Below are 15,961 nucleotides of genomic sequence, written 5' to 3' on the forward strand. Positions count from 1 at the left end.
GACTCCCCCTGACACCTGCAAGTCCCTAAGTCTTCGCATACCAATTCCATGAACACATTTCTGGAATGTAGAATTTGGTAGAGACTTGGTAAATAAATCAGCAAGGTTGTCGCATGATTTGACTTGCAGAATGCTTATTTCCCCGCTTTTCTGAAGATTATGGGGGAAAAACCATTTAGGAGAAATATGCTTGGTGATATTACTCTTGATGTATCATGTTTGCATCTACGCAACACAGGCCGCATTATCTTCATAGATAATGGTAGGTGATTTTATCGAACCCATTCCACATGACTGTTGTATGTGGTTTATCATTCTGCGAAGCCATACACATTCGCATGTTGCTTCAAATAATGAAATTATTTCAGAATGATTGGTAGATGTTGCCACCAGAGTCTGTTTCGAAGACTTCCATGATATAGCAGTGCCACCATGTAGGAACATGAAGCCGGTCTGAGATCTGGCATTATGGGGACCAGACAAATAGCCGGCATCTGCATATCCAATCACATCAGAGTCCTGATTTTTCTGGAACTGGAAAAATAGGCCAAGATCCTTTGTGCCTTGGAGATATCGACAGATATTCTTCACTCCAGACCAATGATGTTTGGTGGGAGCTGCGCTATGTCTAGCAAGTAGATTCACTGCAAATGCAATATCAGGTCTTGTGCAATTTGCAAGATACATAAGCGCTCCAACAGCACTAAGGTATGGAACTTCAGGTCCCAACACCTCTTCTCCATCATCCCTTGGTCTGAACGGATCTTTCTCTACGTCTAGAGATCGAACTACCATGGGAGTTTTAGATGGATAGGATTTGTCCATATTGAATTTCTCCAATATTTTCTGGATATAGGTAGATTGGTGTACCATGATTCCTGAGGGAAGATGCTCAAGTTGAATACCTAAGCAAAATTTGGTTTTACCCAAATCCTTCATCTCAAATTCCATCTTTAGGTGATTGCGTGCTTCATCAATGTCTGGTGTGCTGCCGATTATGTTGAGATCATCAACATACACAAAAGTGATGCAAAATCCTGTAGAGGACTTCTTGATGATAACGCATGGGCAATCAGCACTATTGGAGTAACCTTTCTGAAGAAGGAACTCACTAAGTCGGTTGTACCACATCCGTCCCGACTACCTTAAGCCATATAATGACTTATTCAGCTTTACATAATACATGTTGCATTTTGCATTTTTATTCAAACAGAGATTCCATCAGGAACCTTCATATATATGTCTGAATCTAGTGACCCATAAAGATATGCGGTCACAACGTCCATCAACTACATAGATAGACGATTTTGCACTGCCGAAGATATAAGATATCGGAAAGTGGTTGCACTCATTACTGGAGAATATGTTTCAGTGAAATCAATGCCGAGTTTCTGCGTGAAACCTTGTGCTACGAGCCTTGATTTATATCTCACCACCTCATTGTTCATTCCGTTTCTGGAGAAAAACCCATTTGAATCCCACGGGGAAAACACTGGGAGGTGTCGATATTGCTTCAGTGAATACCTTTCTTTTGTTAAGCAAGGCAATTTCTGCTTGGATTGCATCCTTCCATTTAGGCCAGTCGGAGCGCTTTTGGCACTCAACGATGGACCTTGGATCATGATCAGTGAGAAGGGTATCTGCAATCTTTTCAGCAAAATATATGTCGACAGTTGTAGTCTTACGGTTAAATGATTCTCCAAAATCAACATAGTTGATGGAAATTTCCTGCACCCCTAGTGACTCTTCGTGATTTCCCAATACGATCAAGTCTGGGTGTTTCGATGTCCCAGTCAGTTTGTGCACACTGGAACTGGGTTGTGAAGGTTGCCCATCCACTGGGTGTATACTACCCATCAAGTGTTTGTCAATGTTGAGTTGACCTGCATTTACTGACTCCGAGGTTTTTCTCCTCGATTTCCTTTGCTGCTTGCTAGAAGCATGCTCCGGGTCGGAGGCCGTACTACTCCCCCTCTTTTTAGGAATAGGGAGTTGAGTGGTTCTTATTGGTACATCCACTCTTTCTGGAGCGTTTCTGGCCGGGTTTAAGGATTTTGTAACACCTTTCAAATCAGTAAATGAATTTGGCAGATTATTTGCAAGATGTTGCAAATTAATGATCTTTCGAACTTAAAGTTCGGTCTCATGGGTACGTGGATCAGAGGATGAAATGGAATGAGCATTCCAATCAATTTCCGGGCATTCTTTCTGGTACTTGAAATCTCCCCCTAATGCCGGAAAATGTTCCTCATTAAATATGCAATCAACGTGACGGGCTATGAATAGATCCCCAGTCAGGGGTTCCAGGTACTTAATAATCGACGGCGATTTGTACCCCACATAGATCCCCAACTTCCTGTGTGGGCCCATAGATGTCCGTTGTGGTGGTGAGATCGGGATGTATGCAGCACATCCGAACTTACGCGGATGGGAAATGCTTGAAGGATTTCCACGTACCAATTCCAGAGGGGAAGAAAGTTGGCCTCAATTGTATCAAGTCAGCAGCGTGTAAAACAGCGTGACCCCAACAAGAGGTTGGCAAGTTGCAATTCATCAACAAAGGTCTTGCAATGAGTTTGATCCTCTTAATCAATGCTTCAGCCAAACCATTTTGTGTATGGACATATGGAACAGAGTGCTGAACTTCAATCCCCAAAGCCATGCAATAATCATTGAAAGCACGTGAGGAGAATTCTGTAGCATTGTCCATTCGAATTGATTTAATTCGACTTTCAGGATAATGGGCTTGCAACTTAATGACTTGCCTCATTATCTTGGAAAATGCATGGTTTCGTGTGGATAGAAGACACACATGTGACCATCGTGTAGATGCGTCAATCGGAACCATGAAATACCGGAAAGGTCAAGATAATGGCTGAATGGGACCACAAATGTCTCCTTGAATACGTTCAAGGAACTGAAGTGGTTCAGCTTGTATTTTGAGGTGTGAGGGCCTCAAAATTAGCTTTCCTGTGGCACAAGATGTGCACACAAAACCAGAAGATTGAGGAAATTTTGACTCAAGCAAATTATGACCAATGGAATTGCTAGTAATTTTTCTCATCATCCCTATTCCAAGATGGCCTAGGCAATCATGCCAGGTTTGGAATGCGTTAACATTCTGAAAAAATACTTTGTATGCAACATGTTCCACGGGTTTGATGTACGTATAGTACAAACCGGACGATAGAGAAGGAATTTTCTCATGTACCTTTTTGCCATATCCGTCATCTTTAGTAAAGAGTAGATACTCCTCTTTGTTGTCTTCATGGGTTTCAATATGAAAACCATTTTTACGGATATCTCGATAACTGATCAGGGTACGTGCAGAATCAAGATACAATAAAGCATCCTCAATTGTCACATATGTACCACTTGGGAGGGTGAATATGGCACGTCCAGTACCAACAGTCACAATATCGCGTTCAACTATAGTTAGAATATCTTCATTCGTCTTTTTCAGAGTTTGGAAATATTTCATCTCCCTCAGTATGGAGTTTGTGGCACCACTGTCCACAAGGCATAATTCCTCTTCCATCGGATTGTCCCCGTAGAAAACGGCGGCGAGTGCTTCCTCTCTTCTCCTTTCTCTATTGCCTTTTGCTCTCGATGGCTGTTCTACGTGTGTGATAACGTGTTTTGAATCAAAATGACCGAATCTCTTGATCGATGGTTACAGGCCCCCTTTTATATGTCCCGAAGAGACACGACGATCCCTCGAGGAGGTGTCGGTTCCAGGAGATCGAAGGAAGGCGTCGGTTGCGGGACAAACCTCAACGACGGTTTGGGAAAGGGAAGATTTTCCCCTAATTACAGAATTATTTTTAACAGTCTCATCCCACGTGGGGCGTACCTGGTGACGATGGACGGTGGGAAAGCGGCCGCTTGACAGCATCTGGGAAAAAGTGACGCCAGACCAGACCTTTCTGTTGGAACTAATCGAGAGACAACAATGAATCGAACTATACTTTATTGATGATGATTGTACACTTATATACATAGGGAACAGACGCCTCGGAGGGATGTGACCGCTCGTAGAGGCGCCGTTCCAGGAACTGCCATGACACTTCACTGGAGTCCTGGTACCGTAAGCGATGTGTAGGAAGCGGGGATTATCCCGTAATAACCGCCAGGGTTATTTATTTTTAACACTCCCCCTAATCACCGCTTGATATAAGATTTCATCATCTTGATTAAGTTTCCTCCAAAAACCCTGTGGGAAAAATATGAGGAGTAGTGTATGATATGTTGCGAAAACTCCTGCAAACCCAGTGGGAAAATAAGGAGAAAATGCTGCAACATACAGTGGTTATCATCTCCGTTAACTCAATATGTACGAACCATAGAGTTTTGAGAATAATAAACATGTCGTTATACTTTCCTAAAACCCCCAGTGGGGAAAACTGGAAAGTATGACATATGATCTCATGCTGATATTACCTTATTAAAAACCTTTATGAGAACAAGTATAGTAAACTCATGAAGGAAAAAAGAGTATAATATGATGCATTGAACAAGAACAATTCAGGAAGATACTCCCCCTGATTCTTGCAAATTCCGAAGCCGTCATATACCAATTCCATGAACATGTTTCTGGAATGTAAAAGTTGGTAGAGACTTGGTGAACAAATCAGTTGCATGATTTGACTTGCAAGATATGCAATATAAATATATTGCTTATTAGTAACTTGTTTGCATCCGGGCAACACAAGCAACATTATCTTTGAGATAATGATTGGTGGATGTAGCCATGAGGTCTGTTTTGAAAACTCTTCATGAGAGGCTACCACACCTAGTAGGAACACTAAAATTGTTTATGAACTGACATAGTGGGGATCTGATCGATGTATCCAATGATATTGGTGTTCACATTTCTGTGAAACTGAAAAATCAGGACAAGTTGTTTGATGCCTTGGAGATACCAAAAGATATTCTTGAATACCAACCAACTGGTTTTGGTGGATCCAATGGCATTATGGAACGTTGAGTCCCAATATCTCATTCCCATCATCTCTTGGTCTAAATAGACCTTTCTCTATGTCTAGAGAATGAACTACCATGAGAGTTTATGGATGGATCAGATTTGTCCATAATGAATTTCTCCAATATATTTTGGATATAGACAACATAGTATACCATAATGTATGAATGAAGGTGCTCAAGTTGTAGTAACGAGCGGATTTTTGGTTCACCCAAATCCTTCATTTTAAACTCCGTCATTTAGATGATTACATGTGTCGTCATTGCAGACACACAAACATGGATAATCATCATTGTAGGATTAATCCTTGTGAATAAGGACCTCACTACGTCGGTTTTACCATATTCACCGACAACAATAAGTCTTATGGTGACTTATTAATTGTACACAATGTATGTTGCATTTTGTATTTCGATTCAGAATTGAGACTCCATCGGGAATCAATCATATATGTCTGAATCTAGTGATCGACATGGATATGTAATCACTACATCTATCAACTGCATAGATAGATGATTTTGTACTGCCAATGATATAAGTTATCGGAAAGAGATTCCACCTCTGGAGAATAGTTGGGTATCTGCGTGAACCCTTGTGCTACAATACTTGCTCTATGTTTCACACCTCATTGTTCTCAATTCCGTTTCCAGAAGAAAACCAGTGTAGGTATTGCTTATGAATACCTTCCCATTATTGAGCAAGATCATTTCTACCTAGATTATCCCCTTTGCTTGAGTTCAGTCCGAGTGTTATTCACACTTTGCCATGGCCGTGGTCTTTGGATCTGAATCATTTGAACGGTTTTTGCAAATTAGTTGAGAAATATATGTCGACAATTGTAGACTTCCGGTTATATGATTCTCCAGAATCTATATATCAATATAGACTTGATGGAAATATCATTACCCATGGTGACTGCTCGCGATTTCCCAATGCGATCGAGTCGGGTATTCCGATGTCCTGGTCATTGTGTGCACTATGACCTGGGTTTGTGGAGGTTTCACGTCCACTGGGTGTATACTACCCAATAGGTGTCTGTCAACGTGAAGTTGACTTGCATTTACTGATTCACAGGCCTTGATATCCTTGCTTGCGGGAAGCTGAATCCTGATGTACTTCTGCCATACATCTCCCCTTGTTGCTATGAACAGGGAGTGGAGTGAATTTTGTTGGTACCATCACTCTTTCAGGCATATTTTTGTAGGATTATAGGATCGTGTGACACCTTTATAGTCAGTAAATGAATCTGGCAGGTTATTTGCAATGTGATGCAAATCTTCCGAACGCATGATTCAGATCTTTGAGTATGTGGATTTGAGGTAGAAAATGTGTTGAACATTCCACTAATTTCCTGGCATTCTTTATGGTACTTGAAATCTCCCCCTAATGCCTGAAAATGTTCCTCATTGAATCAGCATACTGGCCTTGAATAACTCCCCATGCGAGGGGCTTGAGGTATTGACAGAAATACAATTATTCCTCACATAGATCCCAACTATATGTTGAGGGGCCAATGATGTATGTTGAGTGGTGATATCGGTATGCAACCGAATTACCGCAAATAGGAAATACTTGGTAGATATCCACATATCAAAGATAGTGGGGAATAATATTATGCAGTTCTGTCATGAGCGTGTAAAGCTGCATGACTCCAACGTAAAGTTGGTAAGTTGCAATTCCAAAGTAAAGATAATGCAATGAGCTTAACTCTTTGGATAGGATTCTACCAAACCATTTTGAGTCTACACATTAGGACAAATTGCTAAATTTCAATCCAAAAGCCATAGAGATGGCCCTCAAGGAGAATTCTGCAATGTTATCCATTCAATTTGCTTGAAATCGATGTCAGGATAATGGCCAATGGTTTCGTGTGAATAAAGCACACACTTAAGACCATCATGTAGATATGTCTTTTAGAACCATGGATACCTGAATAGTCTACTCAATGGCTGGGAAGAGCCACTTACCTCGACTTGATGCATTCAAGGAGTCTGAGTGGTTCAGCGTAGACTTTAAGGTGTGCGAGCCTTAAAATTAGCTTCCCTGTGTCACTTGTAGTGCATATAAAATCCAAATGTTATTAGAATTTAGCATCATAACAATCATAAACCAGTGGAATTGTTGATAGTTTCAACCCAATGTCAATGATGACCAAAGCAGGAATGCCAAGTTTGTCATGCAAAAGACACTCTGGAAAACTATCTCGTACGCAACATGTGCTACGGGTTTTATAGTATGTGTAGTGCAATGCCCATGATACATAGAGAATGTGCTTTCCATATCCGTTGCATATGGTAAAGAGAAGATATTTCTCTTTGTTGTCATCATAAGTTTTGCTATGGAAACTATTTTGACGGATACCTCTATAGTTTAGTAGGGTACGAGTTAAACCTGGGAAGAAATAAAGCATCCCAATGTTACTCGGGTACCCACAGGGATAGTAAATATGACTCGAGTTGAGCCAACAAATACCTCATCGCGTCTAGCGATTTTAAAATATCTCCTTTCTCTCAATGAGAGTGGAAACATTGGACTTCCCTGAGTATAGAGTTTGTGGTGCATATGTCCACAAGGCACATATCATTTTTCATCGGATTGACTCCCGTAGAAATCTATATATAGACATGAAGATTCTCAATATGAAAATCACTGTCAGATATATAAAATACATACAAATGTATTTGTAACAAAGTGCTGATACAATATATTGTGATATACAATATATGATGACAACAATACTTATGTTTTTATTAGAACATCATAAATGGACATAAATTATGTTGACCACTCAGGAGATTGAGAGACTAGACGAAGTCTTCAAACATGTTAGTTGAGTCATATTCAACCATCATATTCTCCGTGCCCATAGGGTCCCGTCACTGTTGGTGATGTCGGGTTGAAGGTTGAAGTGAGCTCCAAACATTTGCCCTTGAGGTCTGTTGTGTCCTAGGAATTGCTGATACAGAATAATCAGATGCAGAGATCTGAATCGATATAATGCCTTATGATGTATAAGACAATATTTTTCTGTTAGCGGTGTGATTCCGACCAGAGGTTAATCATGTGGTCTTGGATTGCACACACTATTCCACAAGACACAAGAGTGATCATGATGTCCATGCCCAGGTAGGGTAGTGGTGGCGATTGAGGGCGAATGCCTCAAATTCTCTAGCCATCGGTTACGAGAGATAGTTAATTTATGATTAGTAAATTGAAGACCACCATGGTAATGCTGTAAAATTAATGGATATTTCAAGAAGTTATCTTGAAACCATTAATGTGAATCTCAAATTGCTAAGCATGACACCTTGAAGATAATCTCCAAAATGAAGTAGATCTCGTAGTACTAGGGAGTATAATCTGATGAAATCAGTAGATACTCACTCCTAATGCCTTATGTCATGACTTAGTAAAACGCATGGGAGTGCATAATGTTGTGCAATCATAATGTCAAATTTGACAAAATGTAGGCTTAAACAGTAGTGGTGATAATCTGCAAAGCAGTAGATCTACACACTACCTCGGGATCCCAATACATCAATTTGAAGAAATCACTAAGAATTTTGCATATGTATTTGCAAGAAATTAAAAATCTCAATTGCAAACAGACGTATTAATCTCGACATGTAGCGAACATGGAGATACATACATTCCGGAATACAACGTACTCAACAGAAATACACCACTATTATAAATGAATAGTAATGATGTTGCAAACTTGATGTTCAAGTGAAAAAACTTGAATTATATACACCTCAAATTTAAGAGAGAATTCCTTATTTGACCCTTTCTTAAAATTTGGTTCCTTTTTTGGCTCAAAAAACTTCTTTTTTCCCTTTTTGACACTTAAACTTCATTTTGTTCCTTACGTGACACTTTCATCCATTTTTCCATCCGACGGTGTTAACTATGATGTACAAAGACAATTTTGCCCCTGGTAATAATATATGTCACCAAGAAAGGGGAGAGAAGGAGCGTGAATATGAATGTATGAAAGTGTTGCGCGTTGGAGATTTCACGTTCAAATATTCATATGCACCCGCGCCCGACCAGTCACGTTGCACAGCTCGATCCGCGGCCGCAAGAGCGCGGCACTAAGTTGCTCACGCACGAGTACGTACAAAGCTAGCACAAGAACCATGCAAGCTAGCAACTTGATTGATTTTGCCTGAACACTGAATGCACATCTAGCCGGCACCTCACATGCGTACGCGAACCAGTAAAAGCTAGCGCTTAATCGATCGGATCAATTCGATCTTGGCGGAATACTCTCGTGACTATCCTACTGACTCGTGTATCTCTATTTTTAATGAACGAGTTGGTTGAATAGTCCCATCATTTTCGTCTGGTTTTTTTTCGTCCCACCTCCCATCATCATATCTTCTCACGTTGGTTTTTTTATCCTCATAATGAAAACTTTCCTAACTTTTCAAAATTTTCTAACTAGACATGTTACAAACGGGTAAGAAACGATAGCACATTACCAATCAATTATAAATCCTAACTTTCCTAATGCATTGATCTTTGCCTTTTGTTTCTAATTTCTACTCCTAATGTGTCAGCACTTAGGTCGGTTCGTTCGCTCGTTTCGGTCCTTTCCCATCGCACGACATCCTCCCCTTCTGCCGATTTTTTCCTCGCACGATCTCGTCTCCTTCCAGCGATTTTGAGTGGAAAAACCGGTCAAACCTTCCATGTCTCGCTCCTGAACCTACTCCTCCCGATCCAATCGTCCCCGCAATCATCGCACCTGCCCCTCCCGATTCAGCCCCGCTCTTCCATCTCGCGAGAGTCAGCCGCACCCCACCCGCCCCACGACCATGGCGATGTTTCGCTCCTCTATCCAATTTCCCTCTCCCTCTCATCCTACCGCCGCCGCTTCCCATGCTCTCGCTTGCCTGCTCCCCCTTGAGATCCGATGCCAACAAGCTACTATGGCGGCCGTGTGACACACAGGAAGGAGGAGTTCCCACAGCATCCTGCGCGGGGCAGGGTATGCTACTATAGGGGCTAGGGCATCCCCACCCCTCTCCCTTCCCTCCTTTTTCTCTCTACTCCAAGCTTCAATGACGGCAACTGTGGCCCCTACCCTCTGCTCCATCAGCTCCTTGTCTCTGCAGAGCGTGTCATCCTCCATGGATCCTGGTGGCGCTCAGGATCTCTCACCGTATGTCCAGCAATATCGGCCTTAAGGACGATTGTGGACTATGTCGCCTGCTCTAGAAATCGATGGACGCAACAGGTAGAACCGTAGAAGTATTTGTGTTTTTTTTTCTGTTAAAAAAAGCACATTGAGGCATGTGTGATGTTGATGCGTACGTGATGTCCAGGAGATTTCTGATGCAATTTTGAATGGGGACTTGAAATCTTCAGTTCAAGTTCTATTGTCATTTGATATTTGCGGACATTTGTTCATGCTTTTTCTTCGATTTTAGGCTGGAAGTATAAAGTATAAACACATGTACATAACCTTATTTTGAATTTCAGTCTCATCAAAGATGGGATGTTCAGAATAATGTAACATCGGCATGTTCTAATAAATAAAATAAGAGAAGGTTGGAGGCTTAGTAATTACATAGTCAGAAAAGTGGGACTATGGTGGATTAGAAGATATGTATGTGTAGCTGCAAGCATATGTATTTGGATTGTCGGCTGAACAATGTTTCAGCTGAAGATCTCTGGATTAGATATATGTCCAGCCATTCATTATTCCCATGCTTGTTCTAGCCGATCAACTACTGTATTTGATTGATGACATATAAACATTTTTTGATGGAATTGCACATCCAGACCCCTCATGGTGTTCAAGGATGGTTTCAGCAGCTGGCAGTACTGGTACGTACGTGATGCAGAGCAGTTCGGACCATGGAATTCTTCTACTCGATTCAGAACAGCATTAGCGTAATGTGTCGGTCTGTACTTACAGTTTATCGATCCAAATAGATTTGCAAACAACTTGCTTTTCCATCATGCTCATTTCTTGTTGGCATTAGAAAATATCTCTGTTTTTCACATTAGCACTTTCAATATGGATTGTTCTTCAAAGTGCCAAATGCCGCATCATTGCTTACGATTCTGCCTATTGGTGGGAGTGGTGCCAACAGTGTCCACATATGTATCTTCTCATTATTCATATTTTGTTGTTCAATAAAGTTAAAACTATTAGCTTACTGGTTGCAGTATAACTATTTCTAGAATTTACAATGTGGTTTGTGTGCCTACCGATTTAACTTGATGAGAGAAAAATTAAATCTATGCTATTCAAATTTTAGTGGGGACCGTTTTTGATTTTTGAAAGCACTGCCTAGAAGGTAGCTCTAAATAAATCTTCAATAAAATCAGGATTTTTTTTTGTTAAATTTTGTACTTTTAGAAGCAGATACTGTTCGTTGTTTTTTTATTCACAACGGTACATGTTCAGTTATGTATTCATATATCACCGTACAGAGTTTTAGATACGAAGCAAACAGCTAAAAGGTATTTCGGATTGGAAGAGCTTAATCTGTGATGTGTGATGTTTTCTAATGGCACTGTTTATTGTACTATAATTTAAGATATAACTCGTTATAATCCTGTTAAGTCGTACCTATACATCTGACAACCAACATGTGTAGTGATCTACTCAGCCATCTTCTTAAAATTGAAATTTCTTGCTAATTATAGCTGCGTGCGAGAATTGATTTTCAATCTGGTAGCCATTAGTATCTTGTAGAAGGGAGATTACTTTACTTCAGGGTACAGGATGTTCTGATCTTTATTTTTATTGCTTTCTTATATGCCACTGAATATTTTTTTACATTGACTTCCTTCCTTTCCTTTCATTCTCAGTGAAGAAAGGAAGCCTTGTGCCAAGGAGAAACAGAACTCTCGCTGTTTCTTGCGTTCACCGTACCGAAGAAGTGTCCAAGGTAATCAAAATCGTTTGGCGATACCCTTGCCTGCAATTAGATTACAACACATTTTTTATTATGACAGTTGAACGGCGCTCAAATTTATGTGCTAAAAGTAGCTCAATGCTGTTTACCTGAATGAGTGCCCACAAGTACAGGTGTGATGCTAATCTGAAGGTGTTTGTTTCAGTCTAAAGGCCATCCAGATCCTACTCCTGTACCTTTGCTAAAAAAAAGTTTGTTATGATGAAGGTACATTACGTGAAAATTATCCATGTTGTGCTATTGGAGGAAGACACTTGTTTTCTCACTAACACTCTGAATGTCTTCTTACCTTGTATTGTATGAATGCCTAAATTTCTTTTCTCATAAAAAGATGCAAATCATCTTTAACTTAATATATGTATAAATGTCAAGTAATTGTAGCACATGACCTGGTGTTTGTGCTTTATTTCCAAATAAGAACCAAGCTACTCTTTTAGTCATAATCAGCAAGAAGATTGAATCATCTTTATACTGAATCAAACACCTTGAGATTAAAGCCCCATCTTTATACCGAAACAAACACATACAGATTTTATTCCAAAATAAGAAACAAACATAATTAAATGGGAACTGATCCAGTCCCTTACCTCTCACCCCTATCGCTCCCGTGGACGACGGCTGGGTGAAACCTAGCTTTGCCGCCTCCCTCCACTCCACCCTCGCCGTCACCGGAGGGTCTCCGACGCCGCCAAGCAAAGCTAGGGCAGCATTGGGGCGGCAAGGCCCCTCTTCCTCCTCGCTGGAGATTGGTAGCACGGGTTGTGCTCGCTTGTCGGGGACATGGTGCTGGCGTGGGGCGCGATTGCGGTGACGTGTGCGTTCACGCAGGCTGTGTGGGGGTTCCAGGGTGAGTGGCGGCGCACACGCTGGTGTCCTCGTCGCGTGGGATAGGCTTGGGTGCAAGAAGCGGGCAGTCCTCATCGATGGTCGAAAGGGTGGGAGGCGGCGTGGGCTTGGTTGGAGGGTGTCTTGCGGTTGCGGCTGTTGACGTGCCTCGCCTAGGCGCTTGGTACCCTGGCTCGCCCGTATGTAGAATTGCCAGATATGGCGGGTGGCGGCGGCTGCCCCTTCGGCGACGTCGGCCAGGCAGCGGCTGACCATGTTGGAATGGCCACCGAGACTTGTCTCTGTGCGTGGATGTCCTATCTTGCACCGCGCCGGGTCTTCATCATACACTGTCCTTGTCGAGGAATGAATTTGTGGCTGAATGGTTGTGGCTTGGTGCTCTGTTGGTGACGTGAAGGTCCGATGGTAGCCGTAGGTAGTAGGTTGGGTCGCCGGTGCAACCGTGCTGCTTTGATGGCAACAGTTTGTTGTCGGTGGCGGGGTGCAGGTGGTGGTAGTGCCATGCCTTCTCCGGGTCAAAATTGGCGGCGCTTGGGTTGCTTGCATTATGGGGATGGCGACGACATGGGGCTCATGCTCGGGTGGGCCAGCTTTGGGCTCGAGACAGGTTGAAGACTTTGCTCCGAGTAGGTGAGGTAGGCATGGTCCAGGTGGTGCTCGTTTGTGGTGGTCATGTTAGCATTGCATCGGTGTGCGGATTGGCGCCGGTGACCCATGGAAATGGCGCTGCGTGAGCTCGCCTGGCCAAGGGCTCGGGGCTGGCTCGCCGGTGGCTGTCGACATTGTCGGAATCGTGTCCCCCGAGTCCATCAGGTATTGGCTAGGGACACAGGTGTGGATGCGTCCTACAGTTTAGGCGCCTACCTAGACTCTAGGACTGATGCCGGGCTAGGAGTAGATGGAGTGTCGTCGCTCTTCCTACCGTGGTTGAGTGCATTGTGATGTGGGCGGGGTGGCGGCCCCGGATGGCGGTCCACGCGGTTGCTCTTCAGCAAGCATCATTGCGGTGGTGGTAGCTATCGTCCCGGGTTGTGTGGGCAACGGGAGGTGTTGCCACGGGTAGCTCAGACGTGCCCTCTGTCTCGGTGGGGTGGCGTCTTGATTTGGATTTGGGGATCTGACATCGTCGCACTACTTTTGGCGGCCTCGTGATGGCAAAGGGTGAGGTTCCTAACAAAAGCTCTGTGCCTTGGCGCCGACGGCGGCGACACCCGAGGGTGTCGTGCTCTTCTTGAAGACGTCATTGTGGTTCTTCTTTCCGTGTCAAGGCTTCGGGTGAAGACTTTTGTCCGGTGTGGACTCGACAGTGGCAACGCTCTGCACCGCTATCCCTCTTGGGGGTGTCGTCGAGGAGTTTAGGTGTATGAGGTTGTGGCGTGAGGGTGTTTAGTTATTCCGATACTTGTTGGTAGCATAATTGTGTGTGTGCTGCGTGTGCCGTATTTCCCCAGGTCAGCTTTGGAAGAGGGCTACCTCACCATCATGCATCATTCGGTCTATACTTCTTCGGTTGTTGCTTTATCTATAAAGTGGGGCGAAAGCTTGTTTTGAGAGGGATGTGGGAGGGGGCGGAGCAATCGGGCCTGGGTATGGGGAGGAGATGTACAAATGGGGGAGAAACAGACCTGCGTCACCGCCTCCTTCCTGGTCACTGGGGGCTCAAAGGGGTAAGTTTTGTGGGAGATGGGCAATTAGGAGGAAAACGGAGTGGGATCCGTCCGAATGGTGGGAACGAGCTTTGCGTTGGAGCCAAAGCGGCATGGAATTGGCCAGGTGTTTCCAATACGAATTTAGTATACAACCAAACATCCGTATTGAGATCAGATGATTACCAACTCAATTTCTTGGGCTTCAATGAAGACATTTAAATGCAACGTTATATGTATTTTAGCTGCAACCATCAGTTTTTATTATACTTACTCAAATATCATGGGAATGAAGCTAAAAACAATATTCCTGATATTGTGCGAGAATTCTTTTTCTTAGCCTTGAAAACAACAAGAGTCTCCTACTGTTATATATTACTCAAAATAAAGTACCGTACAGGATAATTACATGGCCAAGAAGCAAATAAAAAGAAAGCAACTACGATTTACAGAGAGAGGTTTGGGATGAAGCTATCAAGAAAGGAGACCAATTCGGGCTTAACTCTGAATTTGAGATTTTCCAAGTCAGTTTTGAGTGCTCTTTTCCAATCATACAGGGATGCAACAATCTTGTCAAAGTAACATATGTTCCTTTGTTTCCAAATGTTTCAGGCGGCCGGGACATTGATTGCATTGAACAATGGGTGTGGCCATGAAGACTTCACTGCATCAAACATCTCCTGAAGCTCCAAGTTGGTGTCCCATTGAATATTGATGGAGTTCCAATAGACCGCACTGAAGATGCACTCAAAAAACAGGTGTTTGTCCGTTTCCAGTGGTGTGGTGTTACAGAAAAGACATGAGTGACTGCAATATCAAAATGTCTCCGGTGGAGCATGTCCCTTGTGTTGACTCTGTCCATTAACATCAGCCAGGCGAACACTTTAAGTTTCATGATACACTTTGTCTTCCAGATCATTGTGATGTATACGGGTGGCTGCAGTTCTCTGAAGAAGAAGTTGGTGAATTTCTTGGGCCGAAACTGAACTTCTCCCCAACAAGTAATCCATTCATCAGCCATCATTGGTTCCAAGTAGAGATCATTCATATGATTCTACAGACATCTAATTCCTGCAGCGCCTCGGTAGGGAGAAGCATGTGGTCTGTCTTGGAATTACACTATAGAAATATCCTCCTCCCTTGTGAAAGAGAACATGTGTGGCAGCTTGTTGGAAAGGGGTTCGTCATCGATCCAAATATCTTTCCATAGAAGAATTGTGTCACCGGCTCTAGGAATGCAAGTTGTAACCCCTCTGTATATGTCCATCAACGAGAACACATCGTTCTGTATATCTTTCCATAAAAGAATCGTGTACAATTTCTTAAGCGCAACAACTAGACATTGATTTGTAATAGAATTTCAGTTGGATCATCACTCTATATGTATACATAGTTAATTTATCATTTTTTATCAATTTACATTGCAAATGAATTGGACTACAATAAATACCCGATTGTGCCCGTGTTATCTTGTTTCTACATGTGAAATTTGACATGCATTATGTTTACATAATTTCCAGCAAAATATTTTCGTGACACGTGACAAGGCACCG

General features: G+C 42.6%; 1 protein-coding gene and 1 long non-coding RNA gene across 16 annotated transcripts; one reads left to right on the forward strand and one right to left on the reverse strand.

Moving 5' to 3' along the window:
• The first annotated feature begins 9,659 nt into the window (after window positions 1-9,659).
• Window positions 9,660-15,777, forward strand: LOC123061340 (uncharacterized). 15 transcript variants are annotated; one of them, XR_006428919.1, is made up of 6 exons: window positions 9,660-9,974; window positions 10,102-10,223; window positions 10,772-10,816; window positions 11,815-11,889; window positions 14,809-14,932; window positions 15,021-15,777. XR_006428919.1 is itself a non-coding variant. In XM_044484409.1 (6 exons), the coding sequence occupies exons 1-5, from the start codon at window positions 9,866-9,868 to the stop codon at window positions 12,011-12,013; spliced, it is 408 nt and encodes a 135-aa protein (XP_044340344.1). In that variant the 5' UTR covers window positions 9,660-9,865; the 3' UTR covers window positions 12,014-12,029; window positions 12,124-12,269. The 15 variants fall into 15 exon arrangements, 10 of the variants coding, with proteins under 10 accessions (XP_044340344.1, XP_044340341.1, XP_044340342.1 ...); XM_044484409.1 differs by lacking the exons at window positions 14,809-14,932; window positions 15,021-15,777 and adding exons at window positions 11,957-12,029; window positions 12,124-12,269; XR_006428923.1 differs by having other exon boundaries at window positions 9,660-10,223; window positions 11,810-11,889.
• Window positions 11,735-13,134, reverse strand: LOC123061341 (uncharacterized). Its single transcript, XR_006428926.1, has 3 exons — window positions 12,504-13,134; window positions 12,006-12,092; window positions 11,735-11,919 (listed from the first exon to the last, which is right to left on the reverse strand). It is a non-coding gene; the product is annotated as an uncharacterized lncRNA (long non-coding RNA).
• Window positions 15,778-15,961: the final 184 nt, after the last annotated feature.

The sequence above is a fragment of the Triticum aestivum genome, chromosome 3A (assembly GCF_018294505.1).
Source record: "Triticum aestivum cultivar Chinese Spring chromosome 3A, IWGSC CS RefSeq v2.1, whole genome shotgun sequence".
NCBI classification, from domain to species: Eukaryota; Viridiplantae; Streptophyta; class Magnoliopsida; order Poales; family Poaceae; genus Triticum; species Triticum aestivum.

Bases quoted from the DNA above. Each gene is read 5' to 3' on its own strand.
- LOC123061340 (XM_044484404.1), top strand. From the start codon at position 9,866: ATGCTCTCGCTTGCCTGCTCCCCCTTGAGATCCGATGCCAACAAGCTA. The intron at 10,224-10,771 runs GTAGAACCGTAG...TTGCACATCCAG, and splicing joins GAAATCGATGGACGCAACAG to ACCCCTCATGGTGTTCAAGG. The intron at 10,817-11,814 runs GTACGTACGTGA...TTCTCAGTGAAG, and splicing joins TTCAGCAGCTGGCAGTACTG to AAAGGAAGCCTTGTGCCAAG.